Source organism: Bactrocera oleae, chromosome 6, assembly GCF_042242935.1.
Source record: "Bactrocera oleae isolate idBacOlea1 chromosome 6, idBacOlea1, whole genome shotgun sequence".
Classification (NCBI taxonomy): Eukaryota; Metazoa; Arthropoda; class Insecta; order Diptera; family Tephritidae; genus Bactrocera; species Bactrocera oleae.
In genome coordinates, this window is record NC_091540.1 from 4,723,180 (window position 1) to 4,750,452 (window position 27,273).

General features: G+C 32.8%; 1 protein-coding gene across 1 annotated transcript in view; it reads right to left on the bottom strand.

The window, feature by feature from the left end:
* Nucleotides 1–27,273, bottom strand: part of cmpy (crimpy) — a 68,400-nt gene that overhangs the window by 7,351 nt on the left and 33,776 nt on the right. The window contains exons 5-6 of the mRNA XM_036358219.2: nucleotides 19,421–19,641; nucleotides 16,263–16,393 (exon numbers count right to left, since the gene is read on the bottom strand). Of these exons, the coding sequence (XP_036214112.1) occupies nucleotides 16,263–16,393; nucleotides 19,421–19,641 (352 nt within the window). The remainder of the gene's footprint in view (nucleotides 1–16,262; nucleotides 16,394–19,420; nucleotides 19,642–27,273) is intronic.

The window sequence follows — 27,273 nt, forward strand, 5'->3', positions numbered from 1 at the left end:
ACCCATAAAACCGGCAGCGTGCAATTTTTTCCATGTATTCAAATGTATGCATTTTTTCTCATTTACTCGCGTTCTATCTCTTCGTGAAACCAACTTTTTTATATCAGCAATTTTCATTCATTTGACTGCCTTTAATGTTGCAGCATCTTGTTGTTAGGTTAGTTTTTCCTAACTGTTACAAGCCACTAATGGACACCACAACACACTTGGCTTGCAGCCAATACGACTTTTGGCCGATGCTAGAGTCACTAGAGACCTTGGTGATATTGGCAGGAAAGTGGTAGAGAGTGTATATGAATATTTGGAGCTATAATTTGTGTTGTTCGAAAACTTGTGAAAAAGTGGAGGAAGTGAAAAATGCCAAAATTAATGAAACATAGTGAAGAATTATAGCAAATTGGCTTAAAGTCTGCTCTATTAGATTTATGTAACGATATAATTGGCGCATAAGAATATGACAAACTAAATTGAAAGTAAAATAGAATGATAATAATTAAATAATCTGACAATTACATTTCTAACAACATGAATATGTATTAATTATCAGCCGGATGCGTTGACGAATGGACATTAATTATTTCTTGCCATATTTTCATGCTGCGTGCTGCAGAGATGTCGGTAGTTTGGGTTTGAAAGTTGCTTATTGCTCATAAATATGTTTTTTTACGTGTATATAAAGTTGGTGACCCTGTACACAGGAAAAATTTAGTAAAATTCGTTCCCGCAAGAATATATACTAGAGAGTTAAAAACATCACTGCCTGCTGGCTCGGTTAATTTATTTTTACAGTTCATTTTTTTATCAAAAGCTTGCGCTAGATGGCGCTGTGTTAGAATACCCGCTCTTTTTATGAATTTGCGTAGAAAAATAGTGCATTTTATTGGTTTTATATCTGAGTAATTGATTAATGCTTCTTTCGTTATAAGTGTTATGTACGTTGTTTTTTTTTCAAATATAATCACTTTTATTAAATTAATAAGGGAAAGCGATATTTTTAAGCTTTGTCACTAATTTTTCCATAAAAATTAGGGAATTCGCTTAATCTTAATAACTCAATAACCTTAACTCAATATTCTATTCAATCAATTTCATTAAATTTTTAACATATTCAGAAGCTAAGCTTTCTCATTATTCCGTGGGAGTTCAAAGGCTTTTCATTAAGTATGCGATCTTGTAATCTATAAAAAGAAAACGCATATTTGTTAAAAGTATTTTGATTTTTCTGTGCTGCTATAGATTTTTCCGCATTTCTCCCACGCAGTATGGCTTTTCAATTTTTATTTATTGTTTAAATCCGAGTATGCATGTATGTATGGTATTACACTAACCCCTTCATCACTCGTGTAAACCATTAAAACGAACCACCTGCTCGGGCGTTGAAAACGTTTATCTCGCCGTAATGTGTCTGCAAAGTTTTTCATTGTGAAGAAAAAGTAAAGCATGTATGTGTATACTTTTATTTGTCTGTGCTCAATTTTGTTTGAGCATTTCAATAGCTCAACAGCTCAGTGCGTTACACAACCAGCGTCGGATTGCTTGAATTTAACGAAAGGCTGGAGATAACAGAAAACTATTTACACAAAGAAATAAAGACAGTTTTACAAGAATTGCCATTAAATAACACCGTGTGTATGTACAACTAAGTTATAATCAATAATACAGATAAACAATGTATAGCGAAAATTTCTACTTTCAATTGTAATTTAAACTTGGAATAAATAATTTTTTTAGAGGGGAAAATCAGTGTAAAGAAGAATGGTAAATAAAATTAAATTTGAACTCCTGGTGGTTTATATTTCATTCCTCAATATGAATATGTGACCCTAAATGACCTATATATACACCCTGCATCAGCAGAGACCCTCTTGTGGCATGAGATTATCGAAATACAAAAGAACAAACCATAACAAATACAATCAAGACTGTAAAGGGGAAGGCTGGAATTTTATTTCGGTGACTATGTTGCTTTTATTGCTCTCTTGAACCACTCATTTTTTCGCCATCGTCTCATAGTCTTAATGTGTAGTAATTTTCGAAAATACGCGATTTAGAAACCAAAAAAAAATTGCAGATTTTCAGAGATTTTAATAATGGCTAAATCTAAATTCCAGCTCCAGTTTATCATGCTCATAGAAGAATTTAAGAGATTAGAAAAAAATACACAAAACTAAAGAAACGTTGTAAGATTTTTAAAAAGTAAACCACCAACTTCTCAAGCTACCCTCCTTTTTGTATTTCCTTGTGTGTAGCATAGGTATATACACTAAATACTTGCTGAAATTTGAAACTAAAAAGTTTTTCCAGTATTTTGGCAACTCATTCAATGAGAATACTTTCTCATGGGTAATTAGCTGTCGTAAGTCTTCGCAGAAATATGTCTCCGGTGAGAAATTTCACACAAACTGTCTTAGTTGCTAGCAAATTTCAGTGGAAAAGTGTATTTTGTGGTTAGTTACACACGCACAAAGAAGAAGATATACACACACAAACAAGTATACATATGCATGCAAGTGTGCATGCATACACATACAGCAGGTAAAGTAAATGTTAGTGTAATCTAACTTGGAAAGTTGACTTTGGTGGTTTCACTAAAACTTAAATGCGGCTCTAAAAGCGAAAACAAAATACTAAATTATTTATGTTGCTGAAAAATTACTTAAAATGAAAGTTTACAAATAAGGTAAGCGAAGCTTTGTGAGTTTTATTCAAGTTTTATACAAGAAGAAAAGAAAGACAAGACAATTTAGTGTGTTTCGTTTCTGTTTTTGAGATATTGATCTGAAATTTTGCACACGTTCTTTTCATATAAGAAAGCTACTCATTTGTTGGAACCGGCGATATCAAAACGCTATAGCCTATAGCTGCCATACAAACTAAACGATCGGAATCAAGTCCTTGTATGAAAAGCTTTTTTATTTGTCGTGTTATCGTCACGAAATTTGGCACTAATTATTGCCTAAGACAACGGTATAATCTCTTGAGAAATTGTTCAGATCAGACTACTATAGTATGTAGCTGCCATACCAACTGATCGATCAAGTGAAGTTCTTTTATGGAATGGTATTATAGCTTCGCTGCAACTGAAGTTAAAGTTTTTTAATTTTTTTTTCCAATATCGTTGTGTTTCTGTACATTAAAGTCAGTCTTTAATAAAAAAGCAATAGTTTACATCAAAGGTTCATTTATTCAATATGCCCCTAAATGTAGGCAATGTTTCTTATTGGTAATAAAAGTTCTATTGTGAATAAACACATTTCTAGCGAAGTTCAACACCTTACATTGACAGTATAAACTTAACATTTAGTTTATGAAAAATTTAATTTTTAAAACATTTTAAGATTTTGTGATATGTAGTTTTAGACTAAATTTGGTGAGAATTATTGGCAAATATGAATTTCTAAAACAAATTTCTATATTTAATATCAGGAAGTTGGGTATATAAACGTACCAATCTTAGAAGGTTTTAGAAATTTAAGTGGTCTTATTCGGTAAGCTTCTAAAGGTGGAATTGCAAAAAAAATTAGCTCAAAAATGTGCTTCTGCAACTTAGTAAAAATTACAGAATTTTAAAATCAGCTGCTAAGAAAGAAGCTAGTAAAACCTCCACTTTATGTAATGAATAATAATATTCTAATATAAAAACCTCTACATCAAATCAGTGTATACTACAAATGCCTTGAAGAATAATCGGAAATTCACAGAAACGTTGCAGCTGCCTGAAACGTAGCAAATAATCACTTTTATTTGCAAAGTTTTATTTGCCACAATAATTTGCGAATATAACAATAAACACTTTGCTTAAATAACCCATAATTACGCCTAAAGCAGCCGCTTAGTTGCCATAATTTCCGCAAGATAATATATATACTATTCGCGGTGACCTCAAAAAAGCACACAAATTACGTTACAAAATGAAAAGTCTGCAGAAATCTACGCGGGCAAGAAGCAAGACAAACTGTTATCTAACAAGCGGTATATTTGTAAACTTAAAGGTACCTACAAGAAGTTATATTTTTTCCCCAATTTTCCCGGTGCCAGCAACAACAGACTTGCCTCAACAGCAGTGCTTAAGTTTAGAGTATATGAAGTGCTTGTTAATAGCAATTTTCCCTGAGACTGTTGCCCTCACTCACTACCTCGCTCTCGCATTGTAATCGTTAGTGTAGTAGTATGCGGATATTTATGCGCGCTCGTTGCTTTGTAATTCGCTTATTTATGTCTGTGCATTAGATTATACGAATTTTCATGTTAATGCATTTTTAATTCAAAATATGTAATTTGCATTAAAAGTAACGACAGCAACAGAAAGGCAGAGCTCATAATGCATGCGCTACAACACAAGAGAGCCTTGGGAGTCAAGTAGAATTGCGTAAACATTTGCGTGGACACGGATGTTTACTTTGCGCTCCACAAGTGCACACACACATACATGCACAAGCACATATATTCACACACGCACACATACAAATTTTGTACATGTATACAAATTATTTATTTATTGAAATTCACACGGGTGGATTTTTGATGATTTTTTTTCTTTTTTTCCTGCGTAAGCTATGTTGCTCATACGCCCACGCGTCCACCACTATAAGTAGGTAACAGTGAGCAGCGCAAATATATGCGTATGTGTGTACACGTGATTACATAAATTTGCTGTTATCCAAATTCCTTTGCATTAGGTTGTACAAAAATTTTGTTCTTATTTCTTTTTTCCTGCACTTTATTTGAATTTCTTCGGTCGCCTTTACTGTTGATAACGTTTTTTGACGTTTACCATGGCATTTATACCTTTGCCTGCTATAGAAATTATTGTTGTATTTCGTTCTTGATAAAATTCTGTTGCGCTTTAAGTTTAAATACGTATTTGCAATTTTATATGCAAATGAGCGGAATGTCTTTGTAATGCCGTAAAGTTAGGTGTTTTCATTGACGACATGCCAAAAAAAAAAAAAAATAAGCTAAGCATTTGTTATGCTGATGACATGCATATCTTATCCTGTTTCCAATTTCATCCTTTTCCGCAATATTTCAACAAATATATTGGTAGTAGTATACGCTTAAAGTTGAAGACAATTGCTTGGTGGGTTTTTGCTTATTGAATTTTTGATATATTTAGATGATGGATATTCAATTGAATTCTTGAAAAGTTTTTTTAAGAAATATTCACAAAAGTTTGAGTCATTATACTTGTAAAATATCTCTGTGTTGTCTTCGTTTTTTTGTTTATATCAGTCTTTTTTATCAAACAAGATGTTCTTAAAGTAAGATCTCAAAAGACATTTAAAAATTCTCATTTAATTATTCTCTTGATTGTTGAAATGTCATCTGTGATCCAATCTTAATGAACAAAATAGAAGGTTTGAGCATATTTTAGCAAAGCCTAGTCCCATATTTATATCGAAGTGTGTTTGTTTGGTGACAATATACGACCGCAAATCAAAAAGAAGATAGAAGAATATTCTAAAATTTGTAATGCAAATTCGTAATTTATGTGTTTAAAATATTTATGCATTTGTGAAATATGCCACTTGTATGCAGAGTGGCTAAGAGTTATACTCAAACTACTACTAAAACTCTTCTGTAGCTGAGACACTTTTAATAGCTATAGTCTGGACGCATACCAACAAGATCAGCCATATTTGTAGTTAGCCTAGACACACACCAGCAAGATCATCAGTGAAACAATTACGCTTAAAATTGATGATCTACGTAAACTACCGTAATGCATTTAAGAATAAAAGTAAATATACAAATAAGACCGCCTAAATATGGCTTTAAATTAAGAGAATGTACGCTTTCAGATGAATTTCCTTTAAGTAGGAGTTTGAAATATATATGTATAAGTAAACAACAGTGTCGTAACTTTCTAAAACGCACCATTTTTTTAAATTAAATTTGTGTTAGTTAAAAGAGGACAAATATTAGATTTGGAATAAAATTTCTAAAATATGAATATAAATAAAACATTTAGTTCTGCTCTTTAAGAAATGTTAAAAAGAATTGTGCATTTGTGAGGTTTTTTTTTGCACATATGTATGTCAATTATACATATATTTGAGAATATTCATTCGGCGGTGTGAACGTAATTTAAAGAATTTTTTAACTTAGTGTAATCGGCTCCCAAAACTTTAAACGCATTTTAAACGCACCGCTGTAAACATGTCAATAATCAGAAACAAGTCATCAAGAAATGCAATTTATACTGGGACAAAAGGTATACTACACGCCAAAAGGTATGCTATAGAAAAATCGAATTATTTCAGAAATTGTTGTTCCACTGATTGGCTCGACTGAGCGACTTGAAATTATCACACGACCTTCTTAGGTATATTTGTCAGGTAATGATAGGAGATTGATAATAAATTTTCAATTTTATTTATTAAATAACTCCGAACTCCAAACAATCTCTTACTTTTGGAATGAAATTACTACCAACAAATAAAAAGAAATAAATAGAAATAATATTAAACGATCAATAGTTAATCACTATTTGTACAAAATATTAGTTTTGTTGAATTAATTTACGTTTGATAAGTGAACTATAGCACACTAATGAGTAATCAGCCGAAACACAACCACAAATTACTCAAGCTTCCTGCCAAATCAGCAAAATTTGCCGAAAACAGAAGAATATTAATAACAGTCAAATTTATGCAACAAAATTACTAAATAATAAACACGGCTGTTAGACCAACCGATTATGCAAACGCCACATAATTTTCTATTAATGATTCCGACAAAAGCGCACCAACCGCCAAATGCTGCCAATAAATCCAACTATAATTAAATTTTAATTGCGTTAGTTGCATATTCCATGAATTAACAACAACAAAAACGCAGGATCACATGGAAATCAACAAACAATCACCAAAGCAGCAAATGGTAGACATAATTGTGAGCTTACGGGCATATATAATATATGTATGTTTGTGTGCACGTAGGAGTATGCGCCAATATTTTGCCCACCAGCAATCGCGAGACACTGCCCAAATATGCCATTTGCAATGGCATTAATGTTAATTTCACATTTATTTGGGGGCGATAATAATAGCAACAATATCAGCGAGTAGGCGTTTAAAGCCATCGAGCGCCGGACACTGAAATGCGCTAGTTTGAATAATAATAAATGTGTGTGAGTTATGTATTATATAATAGTATGAATAATCCAGGTGTCTTAGCGACTGGCATACAAACACATACACACACATATATTTTTGCGCTTAAACCCGCACATTAAATTTGCGGCGCACAATTCAATTTCACGCAGCTCAGCGACGGCTTACGAGCAATTGCAATAACAACAAAGATATACACACCTTTTAATATGTGTATAACCTTATATAATATATGCTACTATATGTATAGCTATGCAATTATGTTATTATTGGGTAAGAGTTACTGAACTTTAGCGTTTGCGAGGTGGGCAAAGGTAACTGCGCAAATTATTATCATATTTTGCTCATAATCATTTTTTATATGTTTATGCGTGTTTTATGGTGGCTATGCGATAGCTGTTAGAAAAAAATATATGTACACAGAAGTGCCTAGTTTGTTCATGACCACTATTGTAGCCTATGTGTTGGCGTTTTAGTACTTTAGTTGTGCAATGACTTCAGAAATCAAGCAAGGTATACAATTATTTTAGCACCAATTGCCTTTAATTCATTTTTTATTGCGGTTAATTATTGTGTGTAATGCTTTTATGGCTAAGTGTTACTATAATAATTATAGCTATTGATGTATTAGCTGAGTGAAATTGTTGACATTTTCATACACTAAGGGGATGATGGATAAGCAACGCACTTCTGAAGTTAATATTATATATTAGTAAAGAGTCAAACAGTTAAGTAATAGAAAACTTAAATTTCAGTAAGTTGTTCAAATGAATTTTCTTAATTGGGTTTGTGTCTCCGAAAAGGTGTGAAACTAGACTTAAGAGGTTATATCCACTTGAGAAGTTTAAAAAATCGTTATCTGCTTGCATGTATGTTTCCTTATCGGCAGACACCAGTTTTTGGAGGTCTACCTGAGGATCGGCGACGGAATTAAGGAAGGCCAAAATTTTTTAAAATAGATCACCGATTATTAAAGTACATTAAATTCTGTAATAAAAAGGACCTGTGACAAATTTCAGAATTATAACTCAGAAACTGAGTAGCTAGTTTGTATATACACACACACACAGACGAACAGATACACAGACGAACATGGCTAAATCCACTCAGCTCGACACGCTGATCATTTATACCTATATATATTTTATAGAGTCTCCCTTGTTTTCTTCTGGGTGTTATAAATTTCGTGACAAACTTAATATACCCTGTTCAGTGTATAATAATGCCATTAATTTAGTCAACCCACAATGTTAAATTCTTAAAGAGTTCATTGACTTTATATAATGGTGTATTAAATTATACAAGCTAAATAAATTGAAATCCTTTTTCTTTGTTATTACAAAAAGTTAGCAGGCAGTTAAATAAATGATTATCTGTGAAAATACCTAATACCAAAAAATAAACGTTAAGCTTGGTGAGAGCGGATATATACCTGCAAAGCAAATTCCAACGAAACAATTCAAGCAGTTCAGCTACCTACAATGTTTCAAACTATATAACCAACAGAGCACAATAACAGTTGCCGAGCGGCATTTGCTTACACAGTCAACGCAACAAGACGCCAAATCCACGTGATAAATGATTCACCGTGACACCTTCAAATGTCTACATATTTTTCAAATGTCCAACTGACAAGCGAAAACCATGCTAAGCGGCCTAACACCAATCCAAATCCGTTAGCAGCTAAAGCAGACATAAAGTCAAGTCAATTGCCAGAGTGCAGGCCACCCACATACTAAGAGACTAAAGGAATGTCAACATGGGCACGCATACCCCGGTGGACTCAAGTAGTGGGTCAAGAGGGCAGTAGGAGATTTGGACACGCGCTAAGACGCTTAGTTGGATTTTTCGGTAGTGCAATTTGGTGAAACAAGAAAAAGCAGCTTTATAGAAAAGAAAAAAAGAAAAGAGAAGAGCAGAGAAGAAAATAATGCGAGCGCAGCGGCACCGAAGTTCAGCAAGGCATACGCGTAAGTAGGCTATTCGCTTTGGTCACTGAGCTGAGAAACGTCACTGGCATGACTGGCAGGCTGTCAGTCAGTGTGCACGCAGTTGGATGCTTACTCAGTCTTACAGTAAGTTAGTCGGGCAGTCCATCACTGACGCTGGCACTTTGCGTAGCCAATGGCGGTCGTGACAATTATTTCAATTATTTACGCAACGAGATTTTTTTTCTCATTCACTTGAATTTGGTGCTCTTAATGGCTTTTGTTATTTGTGTACCTACTCTTCTTCATTTTGTGCTCTTCTTAATTTTCTTCTTCTGCTACATTTTTGTTGTTTTTATTTTTATTTTTATTTTTTTGCGACATTGTGCTTACAAATTCTTATTGTCATTTTTATCGTGGTCATTTTTATGATTGCTCTTTGTATTGTAATGCGCCAATATTATTAAGATTGTTGTTTTTATTTTTGTGCTCAATGTCTTTTACTGTTATTTTTCTCCTTTTGCACGCTCTCTTTTTACATTCCGTTTGTTTGTTGAACAGACCTTTTCGCTGAAATGTCATTTTTAATTCAACAAAGCAAATGCCATGGCTTTCGTTTGCATTTGGTCTGCGCGCCTGTGTCTAGGCTACGCTTCCACATTATTTCGTTAATTTTATTAATACATTTATATACATTTGTACTTTTTATTTTGGTTCATTTCGCTCTTTTGTAAATTCGTTTTGCCCGGCTGTCATTTGTTTTGTCTTTCCGTCGTCGATTAGCACTTTCCGCTGCAGAGACGGTCACTGCTAGCCGGAAATTTTAGCTCATTTTGAGAGTGAATGTGCAAAGCTGCCTTCTGGGAAAAGTTCTTCGCAAAGTACAGAGTGCTCTTTTAGCTAAAAACTTCATGACTAATATTGGCGCGGTCCTTGATCCTATTAATTATATAGCTTTCCCATAATTGAAAATAAGCCTGTCCGTGTACTCATTGAAACTGTTGTTCCCTAGCTCATTAACTGTAATATCCTCAGATTCTGAAAAACAGAGACTTTATTCACAACTGTCTATAGCACTTGCCATTAATACCAAATTAACAAGACTTTGACTGTCAATAATTTTCAAGAACTTCATCTAACCTGTACTCAATTTACGGAGGCACATTTCCGCAGTGGAAAGTGATTTCGTCTCTACCAACATTGGCAAATGCCGCAGAAGAATTCGAAGATCAATTAGCTTAAAAAAATTTCAAAGGACTCTCACGAATATACAAGCTTAAAAACCTTACCGGATGCCATTTGTAAAAACTGTTTGAAAGTATACGAGGAGAAACATCTCAACAATCTTCTTGACTGTTATGCGATCAAAGCTTGAACAACTGGTAACTCACAATTTGCGGCATCCCGGTTAGCTGGATCTGGAAAGGATCTGATCATAGGAGTTCTATTTTTTAGTTAAAAGCAATTTTCAGGTACTCATTTGGTTCTCATAGCTGGTTAAAATTATGCTACTGAACAGCTTTGTAGGCAATCAGTTTGGGCTAGTAGATATATGAGTCGCTCTCGATTCTAAATTTTTTTGCGATCAAAACATATAATATATATAATACATAATTTGATTATGTCAGCCTTTTTGATTTATGCAAGTTGTTTGTTCGATTCGACGTAATTGAAAGTTTTACCTGAATGCTTCAGATATTTCCTCAGCGTACAATAAAGCCATGTGATCTCAGCATAAAATCTATGGAACATAAAGCCACGGGAGCGCTCAAGAGTTTCCACTGACGGTGTGGACTCTGAAGAAGTTGGAAACCCTTTTAATTACTGTTAAATTCTTCGAAAGCACTTAAATGAAGATAAACTTGAAAAATCATTGATTTCATAAATTTCCAATTCCTCTAGGGTCCACTGGTTTAACCCAGTTATATAAATAAAATCTCGTATATTAATTTTTTGTAAGTAGTATATAAGTACACGTGTGCGTGCATGCCTATGTACATAATTACGCCTAAATAAATAAATATGTAATTTTCCTAACAAAGAATAAGACTGGCGTTAAATTATTCACCCATCCTCTCATGATAATTTTCGGCGGATTTCAATGTCGACTCCGCTGTGAAACACCAGCTGGTTAAATAATACGAGTACACAGTGAAGGAGCATAATAGACGGCTTTAAGAGCGCACATGAAAAGATTATTACCGAGAAAATTTAATATTTGAGTGGCGAAAAAGGCAGGATTTTCGTTGGATTATTATGTTATTACAAGCATAATTAAAGATTACAAGCCACATTCCGTAGAATTTAATTACTGAATTTTGTAAAATTTTGTTGAATTTAATTACAGTGGATGGTTAATGAAGAAATGTAAAGGGACAAGGTTGTGGTGGAATAAAAGAAATATTATGCTTACTCACATATAATTGGAGAGTGTCTTTGTTTTATATACGCAACCTCCACCCTTTGCTGTGGCATTAATAAATTATTGTAGTAATATTCTTCTTTGGCTTCCTTAACATTTGAGCAAAGGTTTAGCGGGATACTAGCCTTTCTCCGCTACTGGTGAGTTCCAAAAAGATAAACTTAACAACCCCTCGCTTTTTCACTACAAAAGCCACGCTATTTCTTTTATGTTTACTTTTGTATAAGATAATTCAACTCAATTAACTGGAAACTTTTCAGCTAAACAAAAAATTAAAGTCTAAAATTTGGCGAATATAAAAATTAAATTTACGCAAACAACTCCTTAAAGTTGCATTTAACAAAGCAGGCGCAAAAAGCCTTAAGTGCTCACCAAATTCTTGAAAATAATATAAAATTTGAAAAAATGTAATACCATTACAACAAAATATAGCACGACACGCTGGCAAAAATTTGAGAGAAAAATATAAATAACTGCAGTGAGTTTACAGCTATAAAATTTGTGAAATATTTGCAGAACACTTTACGGTATACGCGATAACAAAAAACAAAAGACTACAACAGCAAGCACAACTGTGTCAATAAGAGATATTTTATGTTATTATATTAAACTTCATTCGAAGCGAAATTTTAACGAAACTTGCATAAAAACTGCATAAAAAGTATTTTATAGCAAATATTCAAACTGCATGCGCCAAGTAAAACAAACCTAAGCGTTTTATGGTAACGGAAAATATTGTAAAGATATCAAGAAACAAGTAGCAGCTAGAAAACATAGCTATGTGGTAGTGAAAAGTGCAATCCTTTAAGGAATTTATGGCATACATAAATAAATTATTACGGAATACAAACTCATTTCACAGCACAAGTGATAAAAGAGATTGAAAAAAATATTTATATTTATATATATGCATATATAGCTATATGTAAATGTAGTCTAACAAAAATTGTCTGTTACGACCACAATGTAACGGTTAAATGAAATACGCGCATTTCGGTGTGTATGCCACTCTTTCCTTTTTCCAGCGGATTTTATTGTGTTTTGCATTGTGTATTTCCTTTTGCTGTCTACTTTCTACTTAAAAATGTATTGTATAACAAAGAAACTTATGTAACAAAATTCGAAGCCAGATATTTGAATGCATTACATTAGAAGGCATATATAAAAGTACATACATATGTATATATCGTATAAACGTTACAGGAGAAAAAAATGTAAAACCTTCAAAAAGAAATTAAATATATTAAACCCTCCAAAAAAATAGAAAAAAAAAAAAATCGGTAAAAAGGAAGAAAGAGCAGTAAATTAAAAATATAAAACTCTTATAAGTAAAGGGGAGGTTTATAAAAAGTACTCTGTGGTATTTTGGTTTTGGTTGGGTGCGAAAGTTACAGGAATGTCCCTTAGCTTGGTGTTAAGAAAAAAAATGTAAATAAGTCATTTATCTGAGTAGAGATACAAGTCTGTATACATATATACATATAGCGCATTGAAGTAGCATAATCACTAGCTATTCCATTTCTATTGTATTATACCAGTATATAAGATTTATACTAGTTGGTTGTTCGATTCGCTACTTACTGTAAGTTTGGAGAATCGAAGATAGCTAAAACATAAATAAGATATGATTATTAGATAGTGAACATTTACTTTAAGTGTAAGGCCTAGTTCGTCTGATACTGGTACTACTTAATATCGAGCCAGCATCTATTTCTTCAAAAACATGTACTAATTTTTGTTAAAAAATTTCAGAACCCACTTCGTATCTAACAAGTGTTCTTTGTGAAAATGTTATTGCATTTTATTGTAGTAAAATACTTGCAGTAGAATAATAGTTTCGGCGTATTTGTCCTTAAACTTAAAACCAAAAACTGTCTGCAACGATATCTACGCAAACATTAAAATTTACGCTTGCTCCCGAAACCACAACCACAACCACATAAAAACTAAATGGAATAGCATAACTTTTGTATTTTTGCGAAATTAAATTTCAAATGAAATAAACACAATTTATGCAGACGTCCTTCATACGGCAAAGAATAGCGCAGACGACGAGCACAAAGTGAGCAAATTATGTTTCCAACAGCTGTCAGTTGCTTTGTACCAGAAGTGCGCCAAAGTAAATACGGGCGTAGTGCATGAAAATATAAAATTAAATATACATACGGTAATGAATAACTGGCAAAGGCAAAATGAGTGAGAGTTTAAATGCTTTATGAAATAATTTTTTTTTATTTGGAATGGTGACTGAACTTGAGTTAATGGAGAAAATAGGTATTGTATAGGTAACGGTTAGGTAACAGATAGGCTTACGCCACATTCCTTTCCATATTATTATAGTTCTAATATGGAAATCGGAAGGAGATATAGAAAAAAAGTTCTGGAATAAAAATGAGCATAAAATATTTCTGTTGGAAAATATCAGTGAAAATCTGTTTTTAGCACGGTTTCAAGTTTCATTTGTGGCATGTGAATGTTTCACAGATGTTTCACAGAGTGCTTGAATCAATTTGAATTTTTTATCCACAGTCCAAATAATCCAAATTATTTGCCCTTAAGATAACCTAATGCATCCAAATATTTTTTAATATTTTGAAACTCAGTTCTGTATGAATTTTTCCTTACAAGAAAATTCCTCTTTTTTCTCAAGTGTTTCTCCTGTCCTCAGTTTTTTTACTGTATACAACAACCAACACTGCTAATATAATATTACTTCAGATCTTCCAGCCTTCTTACAAATTTGTCTGCCTGTGCCCAATAAAAAGAAAAATCTTCTTATTCATTCACACTTTGCAAATTTTCAGCTACAACTTTTTTCCGTACTATAATGATACTTTAAATCACTTTTAAATTCATTGCTCAACCGGCTGCACAACTTTCACTTTACTTTCGCACAGATTTTCGTTTTTTTGTGCAACTTCAATAAAAAATATTATAAAATTTATTACATTTTCTTGTTGACACCTGCATGAATGTTTAAGCATTCACGCTCTGCCACCACCTCTCATACACCCCTCTTCTCATAAAGCCGCCTGCTCAAAATGCCTGCCATCAAGCCTTTAAAGCGGCTTTGTCTGCCCCTGTTTTGCCTTTGTTTATCTTTGTCGTAGTTTTGGCGTCCTTTGAATTACTTCGTTTTTCAACCGGGAGAAGCGTGCTTCTTACAATTTCGCCCCACACTTTTGCCTTTCTTTTTTACTTCCGTTATCTTTTGATCCTGTTTTATTTTTGTTTTCATGTTTCGCTTGTATTTTGGTCTTTGTGCTTTGCATTCATTATTTACATATTTATAGTATTTGCATAAGCGGCTTCCAAATACTCACAGACGTACCACTACAAATACACGGCATACACGCGCACCTGCATTCACACACAGGCACACTAACCTAAATTGCGTTCGGAAAGCCGCTTCAATTATTTTCATAGCCGGGTACAATGCGAAAAGGTTCTGCGAAAGCAACAATCAACAGCCTTACAACAACTTCAGCGCTGACTTGCGTATTTTTCACTTTACTTTTATCAGCGTTTTCTATTTATCATTATTTATTCCGCAAGTTACAAAGTTCCCGTTCTTTGTCAGCGCTCATATTGCAAGGGAGTTTGGTGGGGTGAGTGTTGGAAGAATAAAAATAAAAATAACAAGAAGCAAAGCAACTTAATCTGGTATTATTAATTCAAACAAATTAGTTGTGTTAGAATTTTCGCCAAGAATTCGCTGAAATCAGGGATTATCTGTAAGTTTTGATTAGATAACACGGCGGAGAGATGAAGAAAACTTAACGCTTTCATGAGATTATTACGTATATGATTTGACTTAATAAATATATATAAATATTTATATACCACATACATTTCTTGGCAATTTTCCCGGAAGCGTTCTAGTTGATTTTATAGATTCCTCAATGCGCTAGAATTATGAAAAGACGTTTGCCCTCTTTTTCCATTAAAATTTTAAAAACAATAAAGTTTTTAAATGCTACGACAGTTGAGTAAAATTCTTGTTTATTTTGACTTTTTTAGAGTTACGCAGAACAATAATATCTCCCTCGAAGTCAAAAATCACATAATAATAAATTTTTTCTGAAAAAGACAAATTTTTATAGCATAGTTTTAGGAAGCTTTCATATTGTGCTCTCTTTCGTTCAAGCTCAGGGTCAAGCTTTAACTTCTCAAACGGTTAATGAAAAAAATTACTGGAAAAAGTTTCATATCAAAAGTGCACTTATCAAGCGTTTTATGTATATTTGTTAAAAAGTAGTCTCCTTCATACATACAACCCCACTCTCGTTGACATACATAATATATGCCATATGAGAAATAAAGTTTTTTACAACAGAAATTGAGAAACTAAGCCAACTACTAGTCCACCAGCTGACAATTCTGATAGAAAAAGTAGCCTTGTAGACAGAGACGCAATCTTAAATAAATCAGCAAACAAATCTATTATCGGCTTCTCTCATAATTTTCATTTAGTTTTTTGTCTCAAGTCTGACTCAGAGAATTTCTATAAATTTCATCAACAGCAAAAGGTGTCACTTTAGCTAATACAAATATGTTGTTGCTATCTCTTTTTGTGTACTTCTAGTCAATGTGTGCTGGTAAGCACTATTACAAGTGTACCATATGTTATATGTAAAATTTATATAAATATGTTATAGTGATTTTTCGACAATGTAGAGGAAATTTATTTATGGTAAAGTATCAGCCAAAAGGCAGATACGATATAAACTTAATATAGATTATGTTGAATTTCTATAATATTAATAGAAATACCAAAAATAGAAAAAGGTTACTCACCTGCGTTTCCTTAACGCTCTGCGCTTCCTTCTCAATTTTTTATACGTGAACGTGGTGCTCGGCGAAATTGTGTAATCTTCATCGAATTCCATTTCGATTTTAATCAGGTTTTGTAAATTTAACTGGCAGTCCTGGAAATGAAAAATGACAATTTTTGGAATAGCTGTAACATGAGGCTCAATGCAGAATCGAAAATTGGAGTATTATTTTTTCGAGGTTAAAGAAATTTTACTTAATTATAGATAATTTTTTATCTTCTACCGCTTATCTACAAGTATTTGCAATATTAATCGATATTACTCACTAAAATTGCTTTGAAAAGTGGAACTAAGTTAAAGGAAATTTTTTGTAGATTTTAAATACAATATTTTTATTTGTCTAATTTTTAAAGAGATTTTTAGTTAAAATTAAAGAACTTAAAAGGTATATAATATCTGAAGTATTAAGAATCTACTACAAACATTATTTTAACTCCTATAATAGTTCTTTCCGAACTATTGATTGCTGCGAAATTGTGCCGGAAAATAGTTTCAGAGAAATAAGCGTTTATATTTGTAAGACTTTTTTTTAGCTTAATCGGATAATTTGAGTACATCAAATAGTTTCGGTAGATTTTTTGAAAGAAGAAAAGTGTTTTAAAGAAAATAAAACGCGATAAATAGAAAGCGTACTAAATAAAGTAATAGCTCTTTACTGACAATATTTCCAGCGTTCAGTTGAATTTAAAACGATATGTATGATGATATGAGAGAGAACCTATAGAGCTTTAGATTAAGTAATGTTTTAAAGAGGCTAAGCGGCATCTCACTTACAGAAGTAATCCCACTGAATATAATGAGTTCCGATTGTTCTAAGTGCTTTGTGTTAGAAGTTATATATCATAATCCTATCGATTATGCGTGCTCCTAAAAAAAGAACACATCTAAAAATTAAGAACCTTTGCCGCTGAAAAGGTAAGAGCCCTAAAAACATCTAAAAAGACAAATATAATCACTTCTCTTTTGTGAAAATACTTATTGAGAATTAACTTGACATAATTATGTTAAATTTGCATAATGAGTTATATCAATTAGCGCTTTTAATTAAACTCAATAGAAGCAAATGAGCTTCAAAGCTCACATCTATAATGATAGCTACGTCAAGGCAACGCTTCAACAAAATAGTTTCGTAATTTTAAAATCGGATTTAAAAAAGCTATTATCTGCTACCGCAACGATATGTGGTAATATACATTAGGGACGCTCTTAATATTTTATTTTGCATTTACAAACTTTGTCCATGACATCAATGTCTAAACAAAATCGATTAGGTATCGATTATAGGCACTAAAATTCTAATTTTAAAGCATATCAGTTTGTAGTAATGTAAATAGTTGTGTACATTAGCGACGTTCTTATAGTATTTTTCATCTACAGTTTTTGTTCCACATTTCCATGTCTAAAAAAAGACGGTTAAGTTATCGATTATAGCTAATCTACTTTTGAAAAATATCGATTAAAAAAAAAGCAATTCTCAATTATAAAAATATATTAGAACCACCTTAATAACGATTAAAAAAAAGCGAATCTCAATTATAAATATATATTAGAACCATCCTAATATTTGCGCATATAAGTCACATATATGCTTTTAAAGTCTATAGCACATATTTGCAATCGATTTTGTGTCAACATAAGAACCCAAAAACAACAAGTTGATGTAATGCAATAACAAAAGCAACATTATATGCGCTAACAGAAACGAGCAAAGTCAGCCAGTTCACCGCAAACCATAGATAGACCGCACAAAACCACCTTTGATGATGATGCTGCTGCTTTTGCTTGTATTGCCGCTGATTTTGCTGATTCATAAGCACACCAACAACAACCTGCACAAGTACACACATACATGGCGTGCGCATAAACTGATAAATTGATAGCCATCTAAATCTGGTGTATGACTTTGTGGCATGATAGCGTGTGTGTGTCTTTTCGCTTGAAGTTGTTGCATTAATTCAGCGAACTGTACATTATTGCATTTGTAATTTTAACGCACATACTCAAACTTACATGTGCACACATACTTTCAACTCTGGCACATTCTTTGACATCAGCCTTTTGAAAATGCACAAATGAAAATGTGATTTCAGCGAAATGAGAACTAAGGCTCATACACACACATGCTATGTACACACATATACAAATACAAATATGCTCTGTGTGCATAAAAGCTTATAGTGCAAGCTATGAATACAAGTGCACTTTGATGTGTGTGTGCTTGGTGGTGTTGCTTGGTTACTGCCTCATATTCGGCTTTAATTATATTACATATCCATTTCATTCACTAGTAAATAAGAAGAATGGTTTTTAGGTTTCTAGGTTCCATTTTGTGGTTTGGAGGGTCGAAATCAATGAATTTATTAATTTCAGCTTTTTGGCAATGCATTTATAGAATTATGTGACATGGCGTATACGTAACCTTGGTTCGTACTTTGGGAAAGGCGTGTGTAAAGGATTTTGGTCGCGGCGTATGAGCAACATTTGCGACTATAATTATGCAATATTTTATAAGGAATAAAAATCATAACGGTAAATTTCCGATAAATGTTTTGCATTCTAATTAGGTAACAGCTGATGTTTTTTTAATTTTAGAAATTATTTATTAACAATTTTAGTTTCTTTCGAAGATGCTTATTGTCTTTACTAACATATCGATAACTTGAAAAATTTCTTTTAAATAAAAAAAAAAAAAAAAAATAAAAATTTATTGCACATTTTTCTTTTCTTCAATTAGTGTTTTACATTTTTAGCAGACAGTTGGAATAGTATGAATAAAATAATGCAAATAAAATATTTCTCTAATTCGGCTAACTGTAGTCTTAAAATGACTGACCGTGCCCTTGTCCCTAATCCGACCTAACATTTTGCATACGTGCTTCTCTCACCATGAAACTGATCATTTGTCGGATCTGTCGATATCAGAAAACTATAGCTATAGCTGCCTTATAAACTGACTCACGAATCTCCGAACATATTGTTGTAGCTTTCCTTCACACTGACCGATTAAAATCAATAAAAATATTTGTTTATACCCTTTTATGCTTTAAAAAATGCATGTGTGTATCATAGCTATGCTGCAACCGTAGCTTATATTTATACAAATAACTATTTTTTACTCACCTCCAATGTTTTGAAGTGCCATCGTATATCTATCGTCGCCGGTGCATCCGTATCGTCGATAGTATTTGTGCTACACACGCGTAACGTTGGCCAGCATTGGCAGCGTTTATTGGTGATTTCGCAGCCAGGCTCCATCACTATTGTCTCATCGTTTGTACAATTCGTATTGTATTTACTGCTGTGATATGTGGAATGCAGGGAAGATGATGACGAAGGGAGATCTGAAAAAATAAAAATTTAGAAAACTTAAACTTTTATGGAAAGTGTTGCAAGAGAAAGCAACAGAAAAGAAGAGTATATATATGAAAAACATGTTAGACACATTCGTGTTGTGATGGGCACTTTTTAGGAAAAAGTTACTCAACTGCAACAGCTTTTCATTCCGTCTTCAACAAGGGGCCATACAATGAGCGCACGTTAGTACTGGTTCAACTACACACCTGCTCTCCTTTGCTTAAATTTTTAATTCATATCTCTCTACTACTTAGGCGAGAGGCATTTCTACTTGTGCGCTCTTAAGCTTATAACTCTACAATAATGCTTTGATAATCAACGCTCTGTGTACTGCTTTTATTGCAAGCATAGCGGTTATTAGCTTTTTATGCGCTTGCCTAATTAGCTTTTCTTACTCTCTCACGCAAATATCGTAAGGAAACACAGCGCAAATTTTATAATTTTTTTTTGTACTTTTTTCGCGCTTCACCGTCTGCGCGAGGTCTGCAATAAAAAGGCACTTACAACTCACAGGCAAAGCAAATGAAGAACAAAAGTATAAAAATAATAAATTTGTAAAAGCGCACAATAAAATTATGCTATAATGCTTAAAAAGAAAAAAAAATGAATAAAATATATAAAAGAAAAGACGCGCAGTGAAGTTTTTCGTGTTTGTGGCGTTGGTGCCACAGGGCGTATAAGTGATTTTTAATTACATTAATTTGGTTTGCTTGCTTGTGTTGTGCCGGTGTCTGTTAAGCGTATTTGAAGTAGAGTTTACGAAAGAAAAACTTTAGTTTTGTAGTATGAATTACCAGCTCTTAGCACAATTAGAATGAAAATCAGATTAAATAAAATTTTGTTTTTTGTTTGAGCTGGGGAAAATCGAGAAAAAAATTTTATAATATATATGAAAAATTGAGAAGGTACTACTCAAGAGAACATTGATAAACTGAGTTCTCTCTCAGTTCACATGAATATCAAAAACGTTTTGTGTACGGAAATATTTCACAAAAAGTCTGAACTCCAGACGGGTTTAAGCGCAAATTGAGATTATTTTTAAGAAATTGATTTTTATCAGTAATTTTCATGGAACATTTGGATATCTCCTTACATAAAAGAGCTTTCCATACAAGCACTTCAAGCACTTGGTTCCGATCGTTTAGTTCGTGTTTCAGCTGTACGTTATAGTGGTCGGATCTAGACAATTTTTACGAAAATTATACCGTTTTTCTAGGCAATGATTCGTGTAAAATTTCGTGGAGATATCTTCTCAACTAAAGAAGTTTTCCTTACAAGACCCTGATTTTGATTGTTCAGTTTGTATGGCAGCTGTATGCTATAGTAGTTTGACATCGGCGGTTCTGACAAAAGAGCAGCTTCTTTAGGAGAAAAGGATATAAGATATATATATATATAATATTCAGACAAAACTTTCAAAAACTGAGCGACTATTTCGCGTATATACGGAGAGACGGACATGGCTAAATCGACTCCGCTCGTTTTTCTGATCATTTATATATATATACTTGTATATGTATATATATATATATATATATTATATGATCTCCGACGTTTCCTTCTGGATATTATAAGCTGCGCAACGGACTTAATACAGCCCGTTCAGAGAATAAAAATCTCTCCGCACTAAAATACTACAGAAATATAGACAAAAACAGCTTATAAAGTGCTTTAAACTCGCATCCCACTTCAGTCCAGAAAAATAATTTTTTTTTAAGTTTTCCAAAGATGGCAAAGTGACATTTTATTTAATTTCGTGCATGAGAGCGTGCTTACAACGAATGTGAAATGCGACTACTACAAAAAACACAACAGCAAACAAATACTCATTAAAGCCACTCATGCTTAACAACATTGCCTTGCGTACACCTAGAGACGAATTAAAAAAACATTAGTTCTGTTTTTGTAAATTTAATAAGCCAAGTGGCTTACAAAAGCAACAAAGACACGCATACAAAAACAAATACATATGCACACAGCATAATTTATGTAAGCAAGTGTGCGCGCTTATCTTACCTGCGATTTTTAACAAAGTCACCCACACATTCACATATTTTAGTGAGTTAGACACATTGCTTCACATGCGAGTACGCGTGTGGCATGCAACGTGCTGCTGGCAAGCAACCTTGACACACTTTGCTGCAGTCCCCAAAGCAGATATGCGTGTGTGTGTATGATATCTAGTTTTAACTATGTGTAATCGCGGTAGTTGTTGTTGTTGGGACTGCTGCGATTTTTTTTTTTTGGCTATTTTAGCATTGGCTTTAATTTGTTGTTGCTTTTTGAAATTTTTTTTTATTTCGCTAATTCCCTTTATAAGCGCTTTGGATGCTGCTGAAAGGTGCCCTCAAGCATTATCTATTCACACATATATATCTGTGTATGTCTGCGTGTGTGTAGGCAGTTAAATTTGTATGAAATGTAATTTTCTGTGCTTTTTCATTCACATTTTTGTTGCGTTTTTTTGCTATTACGTAAACTGCTATTTTTTAAATAATAGAAAAGTAGGCACATACTTTTTTTAATAAACAATGAAAGTGTCGTGTGTATTTTTACATTTTTTTTTACATGCAGAGTTTATACAGATATTTAATAGAGAGAAAAAAGAAAGTTTGACTTTTGTATATTAAATACAGCTCTAGTCTTTATAAGCCCAAAAGTGTTTACCATTTTGCTACATATTGAAGGCAGCTTAATTATACAAAAATATGTTCCGAAAGAATCCAAAATGCGACTTTTTAGGCAGTGTCTTATATTTGAGGTTATGTCGCTATATATATTTTTTGAATCTTATTATTTATTTTTTCTGATTTCTAATCAAAAAAGCACTTTTTATTTTCTAATTAATGCAAGTAAGCCTAAATATCTAAATTTCTGGTCAGACGAGTGTCTTAAAATCCCTTATAATTTATAGTTTTCATGAATTTAGAAACCGCAAAAGAGAATAATTTAAAATTTTTACCCGAAATATTTTACTGATGGTCGTTTCCATACATTGAAGACTGATTAAGTCATTCAGTGGCATAAAAAATTATCGGAGTCAACCTCTATTCGACCGCAAAGATTCCGAATATTCCTTCATAATATTGAAATCGAGACTATGATAACAAGTAAAATTGCTTGCTTCCTCATGTCGACATTTATAAGTAAACTTTAGACCTTACGGGGCTCTGTCTTGAAACAGCACGAAAATGAGGTTTTAAAGAACCGATATTATATAATAATCAGACTGAGTACAGTTGAGTGTTAATTGCAAAGTTCTCCGGACCACAACTCATCCAATGTCTTACTGTATTATTTTGGTATTCCGAATAATATTCTAGGAAATAAAAGATAGGGCGTGGTTGAGTAAATACAATATAAAATATCTATATAGTTTGATCACCGTATACCGGAAATACCTACTTGTTTTTTTCTTAATATCAATTACTGCTTTCTCATCATTTTCTTTTGAAAGTATGCAGTTTGCGACACTAAGCACCGATAATTATGCAGAAGTTTCTTTATGACTCAGGGAAAAAGCTTTTTGTTTGGCATAACTGGCTTGGAAATTTAGAAAAAATTTGAAGCCCTAGACAATTAATTATTGCACTTTGTGGCTGATGTTAGTGATACCCTCAACATTTTCCATACATCTTATGGGTTTTCTCAAGCATATATTCCCCAAAATTTTCTAATTTAATTCGATGTAACATTTTGAATTTCTGCTAATTGTCATAAAGTGAACTGCAGATATCTCCCAAGCCCAGCTAAGTAACCGTTGTATAACGACAAATTTGAATTACTTTACCCACCGCAACACATACACACACAAGCTAGTGCACACGTACACGAATACGCGTGATTAACATGAAAGAGCAAAGCCAAAAGTACTACAGCTGAACTAACAAAAGGTTGCATACTTTTAAGCGCGGAAATTTCGTAAACGACGCGGAACAGCTGAGATAGCAAAAAAGGTGACCCAAAAACGAAAAAATGCAAGCTATGATAAAAAAGACCACAAAAACTAAAGTGAAAGTAGTCAAAAACGTGGAACACAAAGGCACTTAAAGCAAATGCGTAGAATAAAACATGAGCTGTGCAAAACCCATAGTGTATATTAGCGACACTTGGGAAGAAACACAAAATAGTTGGGCGTACATATAAATAAATAAGTATATGTATATATATAAATTACTATATACCATATACATATATACAGTTATACACATCTTCATAAGCACGTCACTTTAATTTTGAATGAAACTTTATAGCTTGACTTGCTAAAAAAAATAAAAGATTTCAATGCTAAATTAAGGATAATACAAGTATTATATTTAACGATTGTGGCAGTGTGTCACACGCATACACACACTCTTAGATCTATCTGCATGCATTTAAAACCCTTTTTACATTATCTGCGTTTACGGTTATGAGCAACTAAATAATAACAATGACAGACAGCAGCTCATGGTCGCACGAGACACATACAAACATACACACATACATGCATGCATACAAACAAATTTTTTTTTCATACATATATATATGCGTGGGACAAAGCAATTTAGTTAAATGGCTTGCCGTCAGCCGCTGAACTGCGCAACTGACGAATGTATGTCGAATGTAAAATTTGCCAAGGCTGGTAATTTGATAGAGATATATTGCTAAAATGCTGAGTGCAATTGTATGTGTAATGTGTATTAAGCTGCCGGTTGAGTTGCGCTCGGTCAACAATGGTGAAAGGTAAGCGTATGCTTTTGACATATGGCAAAGAAATGTTGCATATTTTAAGGCGTTTTGAACAGTTTCAGTTAGGGATCTCAAATAATTTCATACTAAATGTTGTATTGGGCGTGCCTGTGGGGGGGACAAATGTGTTTTGGCATATATGCTTTTGGAAGCATCAGACAGGAGTAGCATATGTGGGAGTATATATGAGAAAACAGATGGGTTTATGATTTAAAGGGGTAAGTAGTAAATTTAAGGTTTTGGGTATAGAAAATATGTATATATAGTTAGCTAGTTTTTCTTGCTGTCAAAAGCTTAGAAAGCTTGTACAGCTTTCGAAATTATATTTTTCGAAATGTTATTGCCAAAGGTGGATAGTCTGCCTTTGAAAAGAAATTTTTTGAGCTTGGTCTCCAATAAATCAATAGTTTTTCATTTCGTTAGCTGATAACTTCAATCCTAAAGCTCAGAGCTGTTACTTTTTTATTGTCGTTTATTCAAAACTAAAGCATTTTTTTATTATTTCAACTCAAACCGCTTCTTTCAGAATATTCAAATTCACAAATATTTCAACAAAAATAGCTCCAAAAATCTACATAAATCCGGTTAATCACGATTGAAGTATGCCGACAAATGAGTCATAAGTTTCAATGATCTTTAGAAACGTCTGGATTACAGCTACAAGGCAATTCAATCGTCTACAACGGATGTTACAAAACAAATTCATTAGCCGAAAGGAATGTGAATGCCCTAGCATGCGGTAAATGATACACACAAAAACAGAAGAAAGAGCTACAGAGAATCTACACACATAGCCCACTATGCCAGAAAAATAAATGAGACAAATCGTTGCAAACGACAGTGAATTCAATGAAGCCAAGCTAAGCAAACTGATGGACAACAATAGTTGCGGCAACACGTAAATCTAACATACAACAACGTACGTACTTGTGTCTCACATACACCCACACACAAACGGTGCTTTTGTATTCAAATCATTGAAAAATGGATTTTAAGCCTCCCATATAAGCTCGTTCGTGTATCCACAAGCAATTTTGCACTTTATGCCACTTACAGCGGACACTTCAGCATAATCTGGCACTTCGTCTTTGAAAATTCAATTGAATTTCCCAGAGTTGATTAAATTTACCAGCCAACCTGACATACATACTTATATGTACATTTCTATGAGTTTATAGCAGCTGGACAGCGCCGCCTACTATCAAACTGACACTGCAGCTGAAATGTGTCCAAAAAGCAAACAAAAAAAAAAAAGTACACACACACACAAAAAACTCAGATCTCTTCAAGTCATCATTGGCTTATGTCAGCATTTTTCGTTCGGCTTCATCAAAAAGGCTCTTCAAAAATTTTCCAAGTGCCATTATGGAGGCGTAAAAGTAATTTAATAAAATGAAAGGCAAAATGCTGGTTTGCAAGGGCGGCTAGCTTTGTGTTTGAAATTGCAAATGGAAATGATATGTGCCATTTTGGCGGCCAAGTGTCATGACTTAGGATTAAGGTGCTTTAAATTTCTGTAGCTTACAGTTATTCATTTAAATAGGGTTTTATAAAAGGGTTTGCTTTGCACTGGAATGTTGGCATACAATTAGTTAATAGCCTTGTGGCGAGGAACGGGCGTACAAATTGCTAGCATATTGTACATTATGTTTTATATACTATTTTGCTTTTTGTTAATTTTGAGACTTTCCTGCACAAAAAATTGTATTAATAGATATTGTGATATATTTTTATCACCAGATCAGTGCCACTTTAATAGTGCTTTGAAACTGAATCTTAAGGTTATATCGTTATTTTTACTTTGAATGTAAAACTTTGTCGACAAAAAAAAAAAAGAAAACATTATTGCTATGTATCTGAATTTAAATGTAAATTAAAAACTATCTAAATATTTTCTCTTTGAGAAAGCTCGTAAAGCCAAAAAATATATATAAAATATAGTTGCTATTAGTTTATAGTATATATATTATTATTAGTAAATAACTTATATATGTTAGCTGGTGAAACCAGCAAGGCGCATCATCCACCATCAAAAATAACATATTTCTACGTCAAATTAATCGTCTAATTTATAAATAGGGTTGCCACTGTTAAAAAATTTAAAACATTCTGACATAAATGAGCTAGGCCCAATAAAGGCTTCTTTATAAGTATCGGAGGGAATCGTTGCAAACAATTTTTGTTCCGATAAATGCTCTGTATAAAGCCAACATTGCGAGACGTTGATACAAAGTGAGCTTAACTAAAATAAAAGACCTGGCTATACTTGGCATAAACTCAAAAAAAGTAAAGTGCAATATGAACATTTGAGCTAGTGTTGCAGATAATCAAAAAATGCTAAAAAAACTGATTAAATTTGGGTACAACAGATCACAATATCTTTATGAATGCTTTTGAATATAACAGATTTTAATTCGAACTAAAATTAATGGCTTGTGGAGCTTGTTAAAAGCTGATTAGTATATACAGAAATATAGTTATTTTCTTGTAAAAAAAAAAAACTCATAAAAAATTTAATTTAAAAAAGTTTCATAAAAATTTTTTTATTAAAGATAAAAATTTTATTTTGTTAAAAATTTATTCACGATTAAAAAACATGTACTTAAATAGCATGCCTTTGCCTTACAAAGGTCTTCCAATTCGACAGCAATTTTTTCTCTAGAACATTATTTATATCTAACTATTTATATATAACTTTCTATCATCATATCTAATTTTTTTATATAAAACAACAAAATATCGTGCTTATACAATAATCTCTAACAATATAGCTATATTTAAGGCCCCTCACTGTGTTACGAGTAAGTTGTACTATAGGCATAAGGGGCGTATGAGTAACATTAATTCAAAGGCATTTCGCGAAATCAAATGCATACTAAAAATAAGTT